The sequence below is a fragment of the Eumetopias jubatus genome, unplaced genomic scaffold (assembly GCF_037043125.1).
Source record: "Eumetopias jubatus isolate StellerSeaLion01/CBP00866 unplaced genomic scaffold, mEumJub1_p1.0 scaffold_12, whole genome shotgun sequence".
Lineage (NCBI taxonomy): Eukaryota > Metazoa > Chordata > Mammalia > Carnivora > Otariidae > Eumetopias > Eumetopias jubatus.
In genome coordinates, this window is record NW_028274818.1 from 56,820,078 (window position 1) to 56,836,411 (window position 16,334).

General features: G+C 40.7%; 2 protein-coding genes across 15 annotated transcripts in view; both read left to right on the plus strand.

Annotated features, from left to right (window-relative positions):
• Positions 1-9,510, plus strand: part of SELP (selectin P) — a 43,327-nt gene extending 33,817 nt beyond the window's left edge. For 7 of the 11 annotated variants that reach the window (XM_028122968.2, XM_028122972.2, XM_028122977.2 and 4 more), the window contains 7 exons: positions 1,264-1,449; positions 2,724-2,936; positions 3,959-4,144; positions 4,909-5,028; positions 7,122-7,152; positions 8,199-8,254; positions 8,848-9,510. In XM_028122968.2, the coding sequence (XP_027978769.1) occupies positions 1,264-1,449; positions 2,724-2,936; positions 3,959-4,144; positions 4,909-5,028; positions 7,122-7,152; positions 8,199-8,253 (791 nt within the window). In that variant the 3' untranslated portion in view covers position 8,254; positions 8,848-9,510. The remainder of the gene's footprint in view (positions 1-1,263; positions 1,450-2,723; positions 2,937-3,958; positions 4,145-4,908; positions 5,029-7,121; positions 7,153-8,198; positions 8,255-8,847) is intronic. The other 4 variants (XM_028122970.2, XM_028122969.2, XM_028122973.2 and 1 more) reach the window with 4 other exon arrangements.
• A 2,092-nt stretch (positions 9,511-11,602) lies between these two features.
• The window catches only part of F5 (coagulation factor V), a 77,959-nt gene continuing 73,227 nt past the window's right edge, over positions 11,603-16,334 (plus strand). For 3 of the 4 annotated variants that reach the window (XR_015766502.1, XM_028122996.2, XM_028122997.2), the window contains exons 1-2: positions 11,607-11,919; positions 14,592-14,674. Coding sequence is in view for 2 of the 4 variants with exons in the window: in XM_028122996.2 (XP_027978797.2) it covers positions 11,762-11,919; positions 14,592-14,674 (241 nt within the window). In the remaining 2 variants the exon portion in view is untranslated. Of the gene's footprint in view, positions 11,920-14,591; positions 14,675-16,334 lie in introns of all 4 variants that reach the window. The other variant, XR_003612282.2, reaches the window with a different exon arrangement.

Below are 16,334 nucleotides of genomic sequence, written 5' to 3' on the forward strand. Positions count from 1 at the left end.
TTTTTAAGGCAAAAGTGCTAAACAAAATGAACCTGACTTGACCAAGGCATTCAATAGCTTGGACTTAAAGAAAGAATAGTTACTCAGTTTGTCAAATATTTGATGATAAATAATAGTCTTATATCAGAGAATTTAATGGAGACAAAGATAGGATCTGAACAGAAATAAATAACTACAATAATTTCTAAAAATTTTTTGAGGTAAATGGTTGATTAAATTAAAAATTCTTTTATTCACCCACTTAGCAAATGATTGCTGAGTACCACCTCTTGAGACCCGGCAGTGTGAACTGTGAAAGACACAAAGCTTTATAGCTCTTGGGATTTTTTTTAAGGTTTTTTTTTTTTTATGTAAGTAATCTCTATGCCCAATGTGGGTCTCGAACTCATAACCCCAAGATCGAAAGCCACATGGTCTTCCAACTGAGCCAGCAAGGCACCCCTGCCTATTGGATTTTAGAAGCATTCCATCCAGTAGGTGAGGGAAAATATGGCAGGTGGTAAGACAGCATATGAGTTCAAACAAAAAACTGATATGTTCAGAGGAGAAGCCTTCAGGCTGCAGTGATGAGCAGAGGCTCTACAAAGGCTGTGTTCAGTTAGATCCTATGGGATGGGTAGGATTTTTTTCAGTGAAAATAGAAAGAAATTCAGGGCAGCATGGGCCAAGAACCAGAGGCAAGTACACATGAAGTCAGTTCAGGGAATTTCCAGGGACTAATCTAGCTTGACCAGGAGGTTTTCAACTTTCCTGTGCTAGGGAACTGTGGTATTAAAAAATAGCCTGGGGATCCAAATGGAGGAAATAGTTTAGAACAGAAGATGGTCATTGCATTTTTAGATGTGTTGAGTTTGAGGAGATGGCAGACTAAGAAGAAGTAGTTGTAGGCAGGAGGAAGGGCAGAAGTGGAATCCTGGACCACACCATCCAGACAGGATAGTGAGAGCCATGGGAGGTGCGGTCTCTGAAGCAGAGGTGCATAGAGAAGAGGATGAAATTGTGGGTTCTCAAGTATGACTGCTTAAATCCTTGACTTCTTCATTTTTGTAACTTCTACCTATACTTTCATCTGTGAGCCCACCATGATTTCCCCTGCCACTGTAGGAAATAATCTTATTTATTGTGGAATACCTGCTGCCTAGCAAAATACCTGACATAGTAGGTGCTCCATAAATAATTGCTGGATACATGAATGAATGAATTCAGTGCAAACCTGGCTTCTGAATAAACTTAGATTGTGATATAATTTCTTTGACTCTCCAGCCATCCAGTGCCCAGAATTATTTGCTCCAGAGTGGGGAAGCCTGGCTTGTTCTGACACTCATAAGGAATTCAGGGTTGGCTCCACCTGTCATTTCTCCTGTAACAAGGGCTTTAAGCTGGAGGGACCCAATAATGTTGAATGCACAGCTTCTGGAAAATGGACAGCACCTCCACCAACCTGTGAAGGTAAAATAGTATACACTCACTGAGACAGCTCTTCTCCCGGAAATTTCTTCAAAAATAGCAAACACTTATATAAGCTTTTACTATGGGACAGGTATGCATTATAATATTATTACTATGAAAGCTCTCTTATTTTAAAATGGGTTATCTATTGGAATCTAGGAAACACAGCCTATGGATTTAAAAATTTATAAGGAGTGACAGGACTTCTTATTTTTGTGAATAAAAAATATATTGATTCTTTTAAGATTTTATTTATGAGAGAGAGAGAGAGAGCATGAGTAGGGAGAGGGACAGAAGAAGAGGGAGAAGCAGGCTTCCCCCTGAGCAGAGAGCCCAACTCAGAGCTCAATCCCAGGACCCCTGGATTATGAGCTGAGCTGAAGGCAGACACTTAACTGAGCCACACAGGTGCCCCAAGATATAGTGATTCTTAAGCAAAAACTTTCTTTCATAATTTTGGCCTCTTTTTCTCAGAGACCTTTACTGGGTTGATTAAATGGTCTCCATTGCTTCATTGCCAGGAGGAGTACAAAGGGTGGAGTCACTGATCCAATTTCTCAAATCAAGGAACTGAGGTTTTAGAAAGGTCAATGAGCATCTTTCTGCTACATGGAAAGTTAGTGACAAAGCCAGTGGCATCATGCACACCTCACATTTCATGATGCCCTTCGGCCAGCAGGCAATGCCACTTCCCAACAAACCAGCAAGGGCAAGCAATTGACCTATGCATATTTTGCTTTCTACTGAATTTCTTAACATTTCTGCACTGACTCTTAAATTTCTGTTTTGTTTTGTTTTTAAATATTGGTAACATTGACATCATGCCCCACCCCCCATTCTTCCTTTGGTCTAAAGAATTATCTCTCCAAGGATATTTTTTTTTTTTTGAGGGAGAGAGAGATGAAAAAAAAAAGTGCATGAGCAGGATGGGAGAATGGGCAGAGGGAGAGGGAGAGAGAGAATCTTAAGCAGGCTCCACGCCCAGCATGGAGCTCATCATGGGGCTCGATCTCATGACCTGAACTGAAATCAAGAGTCGGATGCTTAACTGACTAAGCCACCCAGGCGCCCCTCTCCAATGATATTTTTAAGTACTTTTTTTTCTCATCTGGTTTTCCATACCTGAGATTAACAATTTTCCTTAACTTCCTTGAGGGGCTATTTCTAGAGTCTCCCTTATTACAAGAAGAGTGGAAGGCAGTTATTCCATGTCAGTCTTAACTTCATTATGCTCCTTTTATTGGGAGCTCTCTAAATGGAAACACGTTTTCAAGCAGGCATAGTATCAGCTCGTACTTCAGAGGTTCGATGCCCAGCCCTCATCACTCCAGAGCAAGGAACAGTGTCCTGTAGGCATCATCTGGGAACCTTTGGTTTGAATACCACTTGTTACTTTGAATGCAAAGTTGGATTCACACTCATGGGAGACAGTGCTCTCAGATGCAGACCTTCAGGACAATGGACAGCAGGAACCCCAGCATGCAGAGGTAAGGTGAAAGGAACAGGCAGTTCTGATGCTATCTTCCACCTGGCGCCCACGCTCATGGTTGTACCTGCCTGTTGAAATCCCATCCAATCCCAACGACTACTTCACATGTCAGCTCCCCATGAAATCTACACCAATCCCAGTTAGAAGTAATGTGCCATAGGCACGTCACTTCTCCCCCTGCTATGTCACAAGAGAACACCCTGGTCTCAAAGACATAAAGGAGGAAACATTTGCAAATGTCCAAATGTGTGAAAAAACAAGCATGGCGAACATGAAAACAACTATAAGAATTGTGAAATACAAGTTGCAATTCCATTAATTATGTGATAGTGTAAACATCCCATATTTTCATAATGGAAACCTAACTAAAAAGATACACCATGCATGATACCTCTGGAAGGGCTATCACCCCATACATGAAGTACTATGTCTCTTCCATCTTTGTATTCCCCATGAAGACCAGAGCAGTGCTTTGCAAATGTCACTATTGCTCAATAATATTTATTTGAGTTAGTTTCCCGAGCTTTAGTTTCCTATCTGCAAATTAGGGACAATAACCTAAAGTTCCCCAAAGGAAAGTTTGATGAGGGGAGTCTCTATTTCCTTCAAACTTCCAGAAGCAGTTATGCTGAACAATTATTAAGTATTTTAATAAACACATGCTGACATGCCAGCTATTTACCAATGGTAGTCATAATAACACTTAGAACAGTAATATTTTTGAGAAGTGAAATTTTGAAACAGTATTTTTATAGGCAAGATTGATCAAGCCATTAGTAGGTATCTATTGAATGCTGCTCTGTGCCCCTCCTAGTTCTTTGCTAACGTTCTCTGAGTGGACATCGTAGTATGTGCAATGTTGGAGGAGCTGATATGAATGTCAGAAGTGGCTCATCTCCTTTCTGATGTTTTACATTCTACCTCATCTGCTGGCAATGCTAACCAGGTTACAAATGAAACCATAATCTCTGTTACCTTCATTCTACATGTCTGTTTTTCCTGCATTCTTTTTTTCTGCAGCGGTCAAATGCTCTGAGCTGCATGTTATTGAGCCAGGTATGATGAACTGCTCCAACCCCTGGGGAAATTTCAGCTATGGATCAACCTGTAGCTTCCATTGTCCAGAGGGCCAGTTACTTAATGGTTCAGCAAGAACAGCATGCCAAGAGAACGGCCAGTGGTCAACTCCCATGCCAGCCTGCCAAGGTATATTTTCCATATGGGTTAGGAAGTCACTTTGATAAGGAACGTAACAAAATCAGTGTTTCTTTTTTGTGTATTTCTGACAGTGGTCTCGCTTTCCATCACTGGGTCTCCCCTGCGTTAATAAATGTTTCATGATAAATCCTTGCCTTCCACAGAGCAGTGGGAATTAAATTCAGTGACTCTGTGTAGGCAATCACCCCTCCTTTATCAGAGTTCAGATGTGTCAAAGGAGAACATTTTTAACTGGAGGTTATTTCATGCAGCTTCCTAATTTATTATCTCAGAAGAATTTTGTTTACCACATACCTCTAAAAACACATAGATCTTTTTAAATTAAGCTTCATTTCTTTGTAAGGTTTATTTCATCTACCTTCCTTTTACTTTTCATTGTTTTCTCTATAGCTTGTCATGACTACATTTTGTTGTATAACTGAATCTTTGATTGGTCTCCCCAAAAATTAACCATTATTTGCTTAAACTTCCACTTCTTCAATTATTTTATTTACTTTATTAAGTCCTTCCCCTGACACCTCTGGGCACTGTGTTTGATATTTAAGCATTAGGAATAAAATCAGGCCCTTCTTCCCATGCTGTTGCTGTAGTTTTATGGCTTCCAGATCTCTCCTGCCAGGTTTTCACCCCTGCCAGGACCTTTGATGATCCTGCATGATCTCACATCTCACAATCCTTGGGACCCTTCTGGAAGAATGATGGCCTTTTGCACAAAACACTTCTTACACCCTGCATGTGTGTTTGTTTTGCAGCAGGGCCGTTGACAATCCAGCAAGCCCTGACTTACTTTGGTGGAGCAGTGGCTTCTACAATAGGTTTGGTGACGTGTGGGACATTGCTGGCTCTGCTAAGAAAGCGCTTCAGACAAAAAGGTAAATAGGAAAGAGTCTTCTCCTTTTCTTCTTTTCTTGTCATTTGGGAAAGAGCCGTGAAACTACAATGTCAGTAGTTCATGTTTGAAAACATTTGTCTTTAAAGAAAACAAGCCCAAGAGAAGTCATCTTGAGAGCTGACTGCCCATCAGAATCATCTTTATAAAAGTACAGATCCTCGTATAGGGGGATTGGCCTGGAAATCTGAGATTGGCGTGGAAATCTGAATTCCTCAAAACCCTCCCCTCCAAATTCTGATGAGGCCAGTTGGGGCATTGGCATTTGGGGACCTCTGGTCTACGTAAATGTAGTTATCACCAGGATTCACTGGAAAGTGTCATGCTCTTCTCCTTCATCATTCTCTTATGTGATGATCATTTATTGATCAATGGTGTTAGGTAGTTAGTGCTTCTGAATCAAAAATCAAGTGCTTCTGGAGGACGCGAGAAATGAAGCTAGAGGTGTGAAGAGCAGCTGCTTAGTCATGACCTGGTGTGATACACCAGGACATCTGTACGTTCTCTCAAAATGTGTGGAACTAATGCAGTACTGAAGCAGGAACATGACCTAATGGAGGAAGGCCCTCCATAAGGGAGCTGTGTTTACCAGATTGTTCATCAAAAAAGGAGCTCTGGCCTAAGAGAATAAGAAGGGAACCATCTCTTAAGGGTTAAAACAGTGTTTCTCTTTCTGCTCCAGATGCTCAGCCATGAGCTCAGAAACCTCTTTTCGTAGCTAATGTGTCTCTTCATCATTTCTCATGGAAAGTAACTAGGGGCATCTGAGGGGTCAGGAAGGCTCAAATGTTCCAATACAGGTAACTGAGAATGGCTGTTATACCTGATGGAGTTCTCGTGGATCTGAGGACTTTCAGCACCCATTCTTAACTGCTCAAGTGCAGAACTACTTGTTTCATAGTTTTAAGCTCTCTCCATTCACAGAGCCACCATTATATTGAGGCTGGCTTTCTAAAATTCCTTCATATACTCTCTTATGAATGGGTTAGTAGGACAAAGGACAAAGCATAACACTCTTCTTAAAAACTAAAGAGCTACAACCATCCTTCCGTGTAACATTTGTGTTTATTTAACCAAATCCAGAAGGCAGAGGCAAGGGCTCCTAACCACCTAGACCCTACTCTCCATAACCATGTAGGAATCACACTATTCCTGCATTTCCCCCAAGATCGTTCTTCAGTTTTGAGACATTGCTAGAGAACTCTCCAGACCATGAAGAGGGATGAGCAGCCACCCATCCTCCAATATCTTTAATAATAAATACTCATTTGTGAGAATGGGGAATTTTTCCTTAACCTGTCCAAAGGTGATTTTAACCTTTATCAGAAATATTCTAAGATTCTGTGGTCAAATAATAGGAAAATGTTGCGTACATGTCCTGCAAATTCAAAATGCACATTCATTATCACTTTGAAGGCTCAATAATGCCCTGTAATAAATATACTTGTTCATCTTCATTTGATCTAATATTTTCTAAATTTATTGAGCCATGAGATGATTTTCTCCTTTTATCTATCCATGGGATGATTGACAAGCCTGCTGCCATATTTAAAGTTTCCACTCTCGGTGTCCATTGTTTGGATTAAGATAGGAGGCCCTGGTCACCTATGTTACCAGAGAAGGAAAACAGCCCTTGTTATGTTGGTATGGATTTTTTTATGTGATTAACTTGCCCAATTAGTGGCTGGGGGAGTGTGACACAGGTTGCAATGATAGGGGGCCTTGAGTGCCAAAGTAATGGGTTTCAAGAACCAATGATCTGAATATCAACAACAACCAAAAATAGCCAAGACGTTGAAGGCAGGGACCAGAGGAAAAAGAAGAGGTTGTCACTGAATGAGAAGAGAAGAAAGATGAGAAGACTCTGGATTACATACTGTCAAATGTTTAATTTAACTTAACACAGGTTCTACCTCTCAGAGAGAGCTTGTTCTCAATATACTCCTAACAATGAACCCATCTGAAAATCAGTACACCAACTTTCCCCAATAACTCCTACCACTGATGACCTTTCTCCTTCTACTAGTTTTTTTGTTTCTTTTCAACTGATCATTTGTGTCTTCTTGTTTATTCCAGATGATGGGGAAAGCCCCTTGAACCCTCAAAGGTAAGACAGACATGTTTCTTAATTAAATAAATTTGTCTAGTTTGACATTTTAATTCACTGTAATATGTCAGAATGATTATACATAATGCCCCCTTTCTGCAACAAATCTTTTGCAATGTCCCCTTTACTAATTCTAAAGTAAAATACACAGATAACATATACTAACCACACATAGTATTCTTAAAAATCAGTAAGGGCTCTAATTATAAAGTAAAAGAGAAATAAAAGGGAAAGTGATATATAATAGAAATAAAATGCTAAAGCCGAGGCACTACTCTAGTGGATGCTATGAGGTCATTAGAGGCTTGCACCTTTTGGTTCACAACCACAAAGACCAACAGTCAGGATTACTGTATCAGTGGCTCAAACAGGATCAGCGGCATTGCCAACACCAAACTGATTTTTTTTAAATGATGAATGGCTCTGGTAAAGGGTTGGAAAAACCTGTCATAATCTTCCCTCAACTCATGTGGCAGTTGTATTCTAAAAGATGCAAAAAATATATTATTTATATTTAAAGCAGTTAAATGCAAGGCTCAGGGATTATTCACCTATAGGAATACTGAGTAGTTATTCTAAAATTGTATTGAGTGTAGGATAATTCTTTTGTGTCCTGTGCCTATTGGGATATCCAGCATCCCTGGCCCTTTCCCACTAAATGTCAGTAGAATTCTTGATCACTATGAAAATTAAAAAACACCCATAGGGGGCAGTACTACCATTCTTTGGGGGAAACTGTTGCCAGATGATCAAATATCAAGACTGGGTATTTTCTAAGGATTTCTTCTCACTAAGAAGAGGCATAGCAGGTATTCAGGTACCTAGAGCATCAACAATAACTTTGTGTGGGTGTAAGTGCAGTGCAGATTACCCAGAGCAGCTAAGTGGGATCTCAAAAGTCTCTTAGGCATTTATTTTCGTAACCCTTTTAAAGCAGAATTTCAGGGTGGGGTGGTAATGCACAGTCTCTGCAGGAAGTATGTGCTGGACTGTGGTCAAGGACCAAGCACTATATGGCAAATCATCTTTGTATATCTGTTCTTTAGCCACCTAGGAACATACGGAGTTTTTACAAATGCTGCATTTGACCCGAGCCCTTAAGGTAAGTTGCTTATAGGCAACTTCAGATATTTCTGAAAGAAATAGAACAGTAGGGAAAAGAGAACAAATATTAAATCTTGATGTTTCATTATATGGTCATGAGTTAAATTTTAAGCATGTATTAAGTTTTTAAGCCTTGAAGGAAATTGTGTTGGTAGCAGGGGACAAGATATGTCAGTAGAGTGACAATAGAAAGTAAGTTTATATGAGGATTTCCATTTCCTCCGGGCTAGAAATGTTCTAATAAGATATAACTTATTTCAGGATGTATGACATTCCCATTAATGGCTGCTTGGAGGTGTTAACAACACCATGGTCTTGCTTGATAACCAGAAGTCATACTACTGGAAAAATGTTATAGTCTTTTATGAAGCCAGTCCCCTATGTGACTCGCTGAGAAAACAAAAATAATCTTATGCTTTCTCTCTTCCCCAAAGCTCAGTGAGTAGTTGAGTATTCTCCCTAGATGGCAGAATATCTGGATCTAGAAAGAGATTATGTTGATCCTCAGGGGACAGATATGCTGAGAGCTAGCTGGCTTGCTTGCTTTTAAAGAAAATATAATTATTTTCATTTCTTTTGTCTCATTTTCAGAAACCTGTCCTGCTGGTCTCCTCACTCAACCTCCATGGGATCCTATTTTTGAACATCAGCCTTCCTGCCAGACTTGACTTCTACTGTAGCATATTTACTGCAGTTTTCTGGAAATACTTGTTAAAAAAGGACATGGGGTTTCCTGTAGATTAGTTCTGAATGAGAGCAGAAAGATTGTGTCACAAGCCCAAACTCTCCACCCACAACCCCTTCCTGCTCCACCTCTTCCTTAAGCCTCAGAAGCCAGGACTGAATGTCTGCAGTGGTCTGTGGGCTTTGCCCAGCTGTCCCTTCTTGAAAGACTAATTAAGCAGAGACTGAAGCATCTGACTTACCAGAAGACCAGACTGTGGAAAAATAAAAATGTTTCTTTATTTTTGGATTGGAGGAAGGCATACTCTACTTTGTTGGAAGGCAGGTGGTGTCTGTGACTTGAGGGAATTTCTGTAAGATCTTCCCGGGTCTCCAGTGCTTGCTGTCTATGAAGCCTATTATACCCTCGGCTGCAAGGCCTCCAGAGAGGCCTCTGGATGGCACCAGAGAGTGCAGAAGACCAAGAATCAAGATAGGAAGGCACATGTCACCTTCCCTCCACTGGTCACTCTCCCCAAAAGAACCTCAAGACCAAAATTCAAATGTGCAATTAAAAAGATTCTTCCCAAATGCCATGCTCTATTATTTGATGTTTTGTTCAATAAGATCTGGGTACATCATTTTGTTTCCATCGATGTAATGCACAGTTACCGATGTCCAATTACAACTTGACCCTTCATTCAGTCAGCAAATATATACCATATCACTGCCCCCCAACAGAATCAAAGAAGAAAAAATCAGAAAATCAGACAAGCAGAAAAAATCCTCATCACCTGAATGCCCTATAAGGAAGAACAGATGTTATTTATTAAATCACATGTTTAATATGTAGATTGTTGAAAGTTACACAGTAGTTAAATGGAACTGATGCAAAAAAAAAAAAAAAAGAGCCAAACAATACAGTTGTCTTGTCTCTGTGAAATGTGAGACAATAAACATGTCATGAAGAATGAATAACACATGGGTAAATATGCAAATAAAAATTGTAAAAACAGTCTAACTAAGGGTTACAACAATTTTGCAAGAACTTTGGCAGTAAATTTGGGATTTAAGGACACATGGCTTTTTAAAAATTTTCTCTCATATACTGTTTATCTCTCCTTATCTTGTGCCAATCGCTAGGCTGAGTAGTAAAGGACAATGGTTATCAGCCCTGTGTCTGAGTCAGAATCTACAATTTGTAAAAGCTTCCTCCAGGGAATTCTGATGGTTTGTCACCTTTCAACTACTGCTATTATAGATATAGAAGAGTAAGGCACTGTTCTGCTCTTGAACAATTTATAATCTAATTGGGGAAACAACAGATACCCGTACAAAGTAATAGAGGGCACTCAATATGAGTATCATGCTTGAATAGTGTTGTAGTTCATAAAATGGAAAAAGTCCATTTGAGTCCAGAATTAAGGAGATAGGTAGGACTCTGAACTGAAACAGAGTTCAGCAAAGGGGGAGAGATGGATATTCTAAGTTGACAGAGTAATAGCAGCGTAGGAGCAGACAGGACTGTGTGTAGGAGGAGTGAAGTATGGAGGAGCCTGACATCATGGAGACCTCATGTGAGATGCCAGATTACAACATATCAAATCTATTGAGATGAACCGTCTTTAAGACAGAAGCTTGGAGGACACCTGGTGGCTCAGCCGGTTAAGCATCTGCCTTTGGCTCAGGTCATGGGATCGAGCCCCACATTGGGCTCCTTGCTCAGCAGGGAGCCTGCTTCTCCCTCTGTCTGCCACTTCCCCTGCTTGTGCTCTCGCTCTCTCTGCCAAATAAATAAATAAAATCTAAAAAAAAAAAAAAAAAAGCCAGAAGCTGGGAGGAATCAGATTAGGGGAATCTCGGACAGTCATAATGATGTTTCAGACAATGTAATTCTCAGATATTCTATCAATAGCAAAATAAGATCTTAAGGCAGTGTGCAACAGCCAGATCCTCCAAGAAACGCAAGGGGCTCCTGAGGCAGGAAAACCATAATCATAGTAATACACATGTGCTCTGTGCTCCCACTGCCAGGAATTAGACACCTCACAATAGCCTTTTATCCTCCTGACAGCTGCATCTGGGAAAAGATTCTTATCACCCTCTTGTACAGATGTCAAAACTGAGCTCTAAAGAGATTGAGTCACTTACCCAGGCCAGCACAGCTGGTAAGTAGGACTGAGTCCGCTCTGCTGCCTTTGTGGCCACTGGCCCGCATCAAGACAGAACGGTGCATGGGTGGAAATCAGTAAAGGGGTCCAGGCCTGCAGGCCCCGTTCTGGTACTCATCCCCTTGCTTCCTCGCCTGAAATTACAATGTTTCTGTGCCCCTAACACGGCACAGTCCCCTTTCGCCGATACAGGGAAACTGATGCAGTTAAAGGCATGAGGTGAGGGTCTGGCAAATGTAAACTTGAACCTGGCTGTTTTTACGGTGGGTGGTGAGGGGCTACTGCCCCAGTGGCCTCCGCAGGTGCAAGCGTAGGAACAGTTTTGCCTGTGGCTCGCGAATCCCTGGGCACTGCGCCTCCTGCGAGAGCCTCTGATCTCTGCCCTTTCTGCACCTGCGGTAAAACATTCACGAATCTGCTTGCTCTGCCTCGCACCTCCTGTCATGGGGGCGGTGACCTAGCCAACCCCCTTCCTGGAAGGGCGCTAGGAGGGGATGACCGCCCCAGGCTCCTGCAGCCTTGGCACCCGCGGGAGCAGAAGGGAAGGAGGACACCGCCACCCGCAGCCTCACGGAGCGCGTTGCAGCCGGGACGCCGAGCAACCCTGCGGCGTGCAGCGCGGCCGGCGGCGGACGTGAGCCGGACCGGGTCCCGGGTGCAGGAAAGGAACCATGGCCCCAGGCTGCCCGCGCCTCTGGGTCCTGGTGGTCCTGGGCGCCAGCTGCGCAGGCTGGGGGAGCTGGGGGGCCGAAGCGGCGCGGCTAAGGCAGTTCTACGTGGCTGCTCAGGGCATCAGCTGGAACTACCGCCCTGAGCCCACCAGTCTGAGGTGAGGCAGATCTGGTGTCCCGGTGGGCTTCTCTAGGGAAGAGAAACTATTTCTTTTTAGGAAGCTTTCCTTTTGCAATTCCATGGCTTAAAAAAAAAAGAACTTATCGCTCATTTTTAAACAAAATTGCTATTTTTGTTTCTAATAATAGAGTGTGTTAGATATTCCGTTTGACGCTGTTTGAAGAATTTGTTAATATAGTTTTGTTAGTGTGATTGATTGTTGGTTTAAAAATTGGTTGATTCAAAAGCACCAGGCACTAAGCCCCTCATTAGCCCTTCCTGCAAAGTCTCATTCCAGAGTTTTAGTAGCCTAGGATTTTTATAGAACTTCTGTACATATTATTTATTCTGTCCTCCACATAACTTCATCTTCTAAAATTAAAGAAGTACACATCGTCCTTTGTTTAAGCAGATTGTTCAATACCCATTGCCAAATTGCCATAATTTTGTTGTAGTCTTACAAATGACTTTCAAACCATCATCAGTCCATAAACATGCAACATTTTTGTTCTTTTACCTTTTCTTCCACTTCATGTGACTCTTCATTTTTTTCACATTTTTAGTCCCTGGGATATAGTCTACCCTGGCTAGTTTGGAAGGGTCACTATGTAACTAAAAGGTGGCTTAAATAATAAAACTTTATTTTGAACTACAAATTATTTTTCCTAATGGAAAGGCTAAAAATAAGACTTCCCAGAAATTAAACAAATTATATGACCTACTCACTATTTCCACTTAGTTATATTTTTATATTTTTTATTAGTAAACCTCTCAATGTGACTCAGTTTTTTTTAACTTAACATCGCAGCTTAAATGATTGTGAAAGACAAGTTCCTCTTTTATGATTACAAAACCAAAGCAATCTCCCAAGAAATAATGTAATTATTTTAAGAGTCTGATAGTGTATAACATTAAACCCCTTAAAGAATTGCTTTGTAACTGGGTTATTTTGGAGTGCATTATATACTGTCTTGGTCTTGTAACAATAAGAAATCGTTTTTAAAATATTTTACTTACTTATTTGAGATAGAGAGAGAGGGAGAGAGAACACAAGCAAGGGGAGCAGCAGAAGGAGAGGGAGAAGCAGACCCCGCTGAGCAGGGAGCTGATGTGAGACTTGATCCCAGGACCCTGGGATCATGACCTGAGCTGAAGGCAGACACTTAACTGACTGAGACACCCAGGTGCCCGCAAGAAATCCTTTTTTAAAAAAATCATTTTAAATATTGTCTTTTCGAGTTGATGATCTAGATCACATCCACACCTTTAGGGAACTGCCAAAACCCCAAAGAAAATCATAGGCTTTCCAACATTAATTTCTCTTGCTCATGGGCAGACATTAACATGCTTGCTCTTTGCTGAGATACTCTGTGCTTATGCTTGCGAGTTTGTCCTTTCTTCTGTAGTTAACTCTGAAAAATAACAAGCAGAATACTGGAAGCAGAACCACAGAGGGCAAAAGCCTGACTCACATGGGGGGGAGTCCAAAGGGAACCGTGTCTGCTGATCTGAACCCTCCATCCTGTGGTTGAGTTTCTAGAATTCTGGTAAGAGTCATGCCTCTAGTGTCAATTATTGAGCCAAAAACATACAATGACAACCGAGACCAACTGTCAATATTTTTGAATCTCAAATCATGTCATTTTCCTCTGGTACTTTCTTGTGAAAAATCTAACCTGTATATCTGGCTGCTCAAGCTAAGAACTTGTACTAAGTGTCTTGTACCTACAGCTGAATGATACTTACTGTAAGGAGATCAACATACAGCACTGCATTCTTTGCCAAAATGTATTTTAGCACAAAGCAAAGATCTTTCCTCTTACTTCATCTAATATTAGCAGGAAAATGCCTTTTAGAGGTGGAATATATCTATTATTCTTGTCTGAAGTCTGAAGTAAATGTTTTTGGAAACTTCCCTAAAGAAACTTGTTCAGTCACTTACAGGTATGTGGTAATAGATATTGAAAATAAAAACATATATTTTTCCCCCTCTAGAGTTCGAGGGTCCCACTCTCCCTGCCTCCCTTTCTTTGAATTCTTTACCATGAATACAATGGTTTCACCTCTTTGAGTCTTGGTTCTGCCATTTAGCCATTGTTTCTCCTCTGGACAAGTGACTTAGATTTTCCAAGACTTGCCTTTTTCATTTGGTTTGTTTGTTTTCAGTACGAATGCCCAGGGCTTTAACTCCATTAGTCATCTCCAACTTCTCAACCTGAAATAGGGTCCAGCAAATCAATGGTTCTTTATAATGTTCCCCAGTAATTTAAATCTGTATATGATTCATCAGTTAAAAAAATAGCCCATGTATTTATTCATAAAGAATTTGGTTATGTTTTTAGTCATTTAAAATCTAAGCATAAAGTTTGGGTTCACACAATGATCTTGGGTTCTTTTTTAGAAAACGGATTCTAAGTAACAGGATTAGATAAGGCAGACTAAATTTGGGAAAGAACAGTTACCACAACAGAATATTCTTGAAGAGATCAATAATTATTTTATTTACCCCAAGTATTATTCATATTTATAAAACCTTGCATTTCTGAAATACAATTAAAATACTTTTATCCCTACTACATATCTGAGGACATGAGAAATCCATTTGTTTTGTGATGTGAGATGTAGATGTCATATATGACTTTCAAATTAATTTCTGTATTTGATTTCTAGTTCGAATCCTTCCTTTAAGAAAATTGTCTACAGAGAGTATGAACCATATTTTCAGAAAGAAAAACCACGATCCAAAATTTCAGGTAAGCCTGAAGTACACTATTTAATTTTAAAGATAAATCTCTATGATAATTTGATATTCCTGGATATCTGAAATATCTATTTGGTGACATTTTTTAGAAATGTGTGCTTTTGTTGTTTTTAACCAGTACGGGCTGCATAATTTGTGGGGCCCAGTGAAAAATGAAAATGTGGGGCCTGGGATTCATATTTTTGAGAATTTCAAAACAGTGTCAGCAAAGCATTAAGCCAGAGGGCCCTTCTTGCCCATGAGGGGATATGCTCATGAAGTCAGCTATTTTTAACACCGATCCAAAAGCTCAACAAAACTTTTGAGTTTGAATTTTATTCATTCATTGAACAAACTACTGTTGAGCACCTGCTATGGGCTGGGTATTGAAGAAGACACTATGGATGCCACAGTGCAGAACACACATCCTGCCTTCCTGGAGCTTATGGTTTAGTTTATTGAGTGCAGATGAACCCTAGCAAATGATCTGTTGCTTCCATCCAGGTCCCTAGATTCATTCAAAGGAACCACATATGGCTGGTTCTTTGGCATCTGTTTTTTCCATCTCTTCTCCTGTTTTATTTAGTGTGTGGTATACAACAGCTGTCATTTTCAAAGAAAAATCTTTTTCCTCATCTTTTTTTAAAGATTTTATTTGTTTATTTGAGAGAGAGAGCATAAGGGGGGGATGGGGAGGGTGAGGGAGAGGAGCAGAGGAAGAGGGAGAAGCAGACTCCCTGCTGAGCTCAAAGCCACCTGAAGCCTGATATGGGGCTTGATGTGGGGCTTGATCCCAGGACTCTGAGATCATGACTGAGCTCAAGTCAGATGCTTAACAGACTAAGTCACCCAGGTTCCCATTTCCTCATCTCTTCTTTAATCAAAGAAAGTAGTTTGAATGGGTTTGGGGGTTCTTAAATATGGTACCATATTTCACAGGAATGATAGAGGCCATTAAGAAAGAACTTCTTCCCTTGGGTCCCCTGGTCAATAATTCACTCATCCTTCCATACTAACCAAGTGAAGACCAGTCAGCTTTCCCACACTCATCCTTCTACCTCTCTGTGCAAATTGTTTTGTCCTGCCTCCACTGATCTCCCTTTATCTTCAGTCTTCCTTTGGCTAGAGCCTTCCCTTCAGTCAAAACTGAACAACAATAAAACAAAACACTACTGTGTTCAGGTCAAACCTTATCTAGAAGAAAATCTCCCCTTGACTCTGCCATTTCCTTCAGTGCCGTTTTCTATATGAGTCGTCCACTCCATTCTCTGTTAACATTGTTTCCTCCCTAATCCTCTCTAATATAAGTCCACTAAAATGACTCTCAGAAAAGGGCCCCCATGACTCTGAGATGCCAGAACCAATGGTTTCTTTCCAGTTCTTTTCCTACTTGACATTGCGAGGACATTTAGTGATCTCCCTCTTGAAACTCCCTTTACTGCTTTCCCCAGTGCCACTTCCCTTGGTAATGGATGTGAAGGAGGAAAATGGGTGCAGGAGGAACTTATAGACAACTCTTTCCTGAAACTTGGCTCCACATGCGAGGAGACACAGGGTAGTTCTGGAAGGGAATGAGGGGCTTAAGTATATTTTGGACTTTTACAAACAAGAATACAGTAACTTAAAATATCCAGTAGAAAAGGGGAGGGTAATAACATCTGAGGGAGAATAAT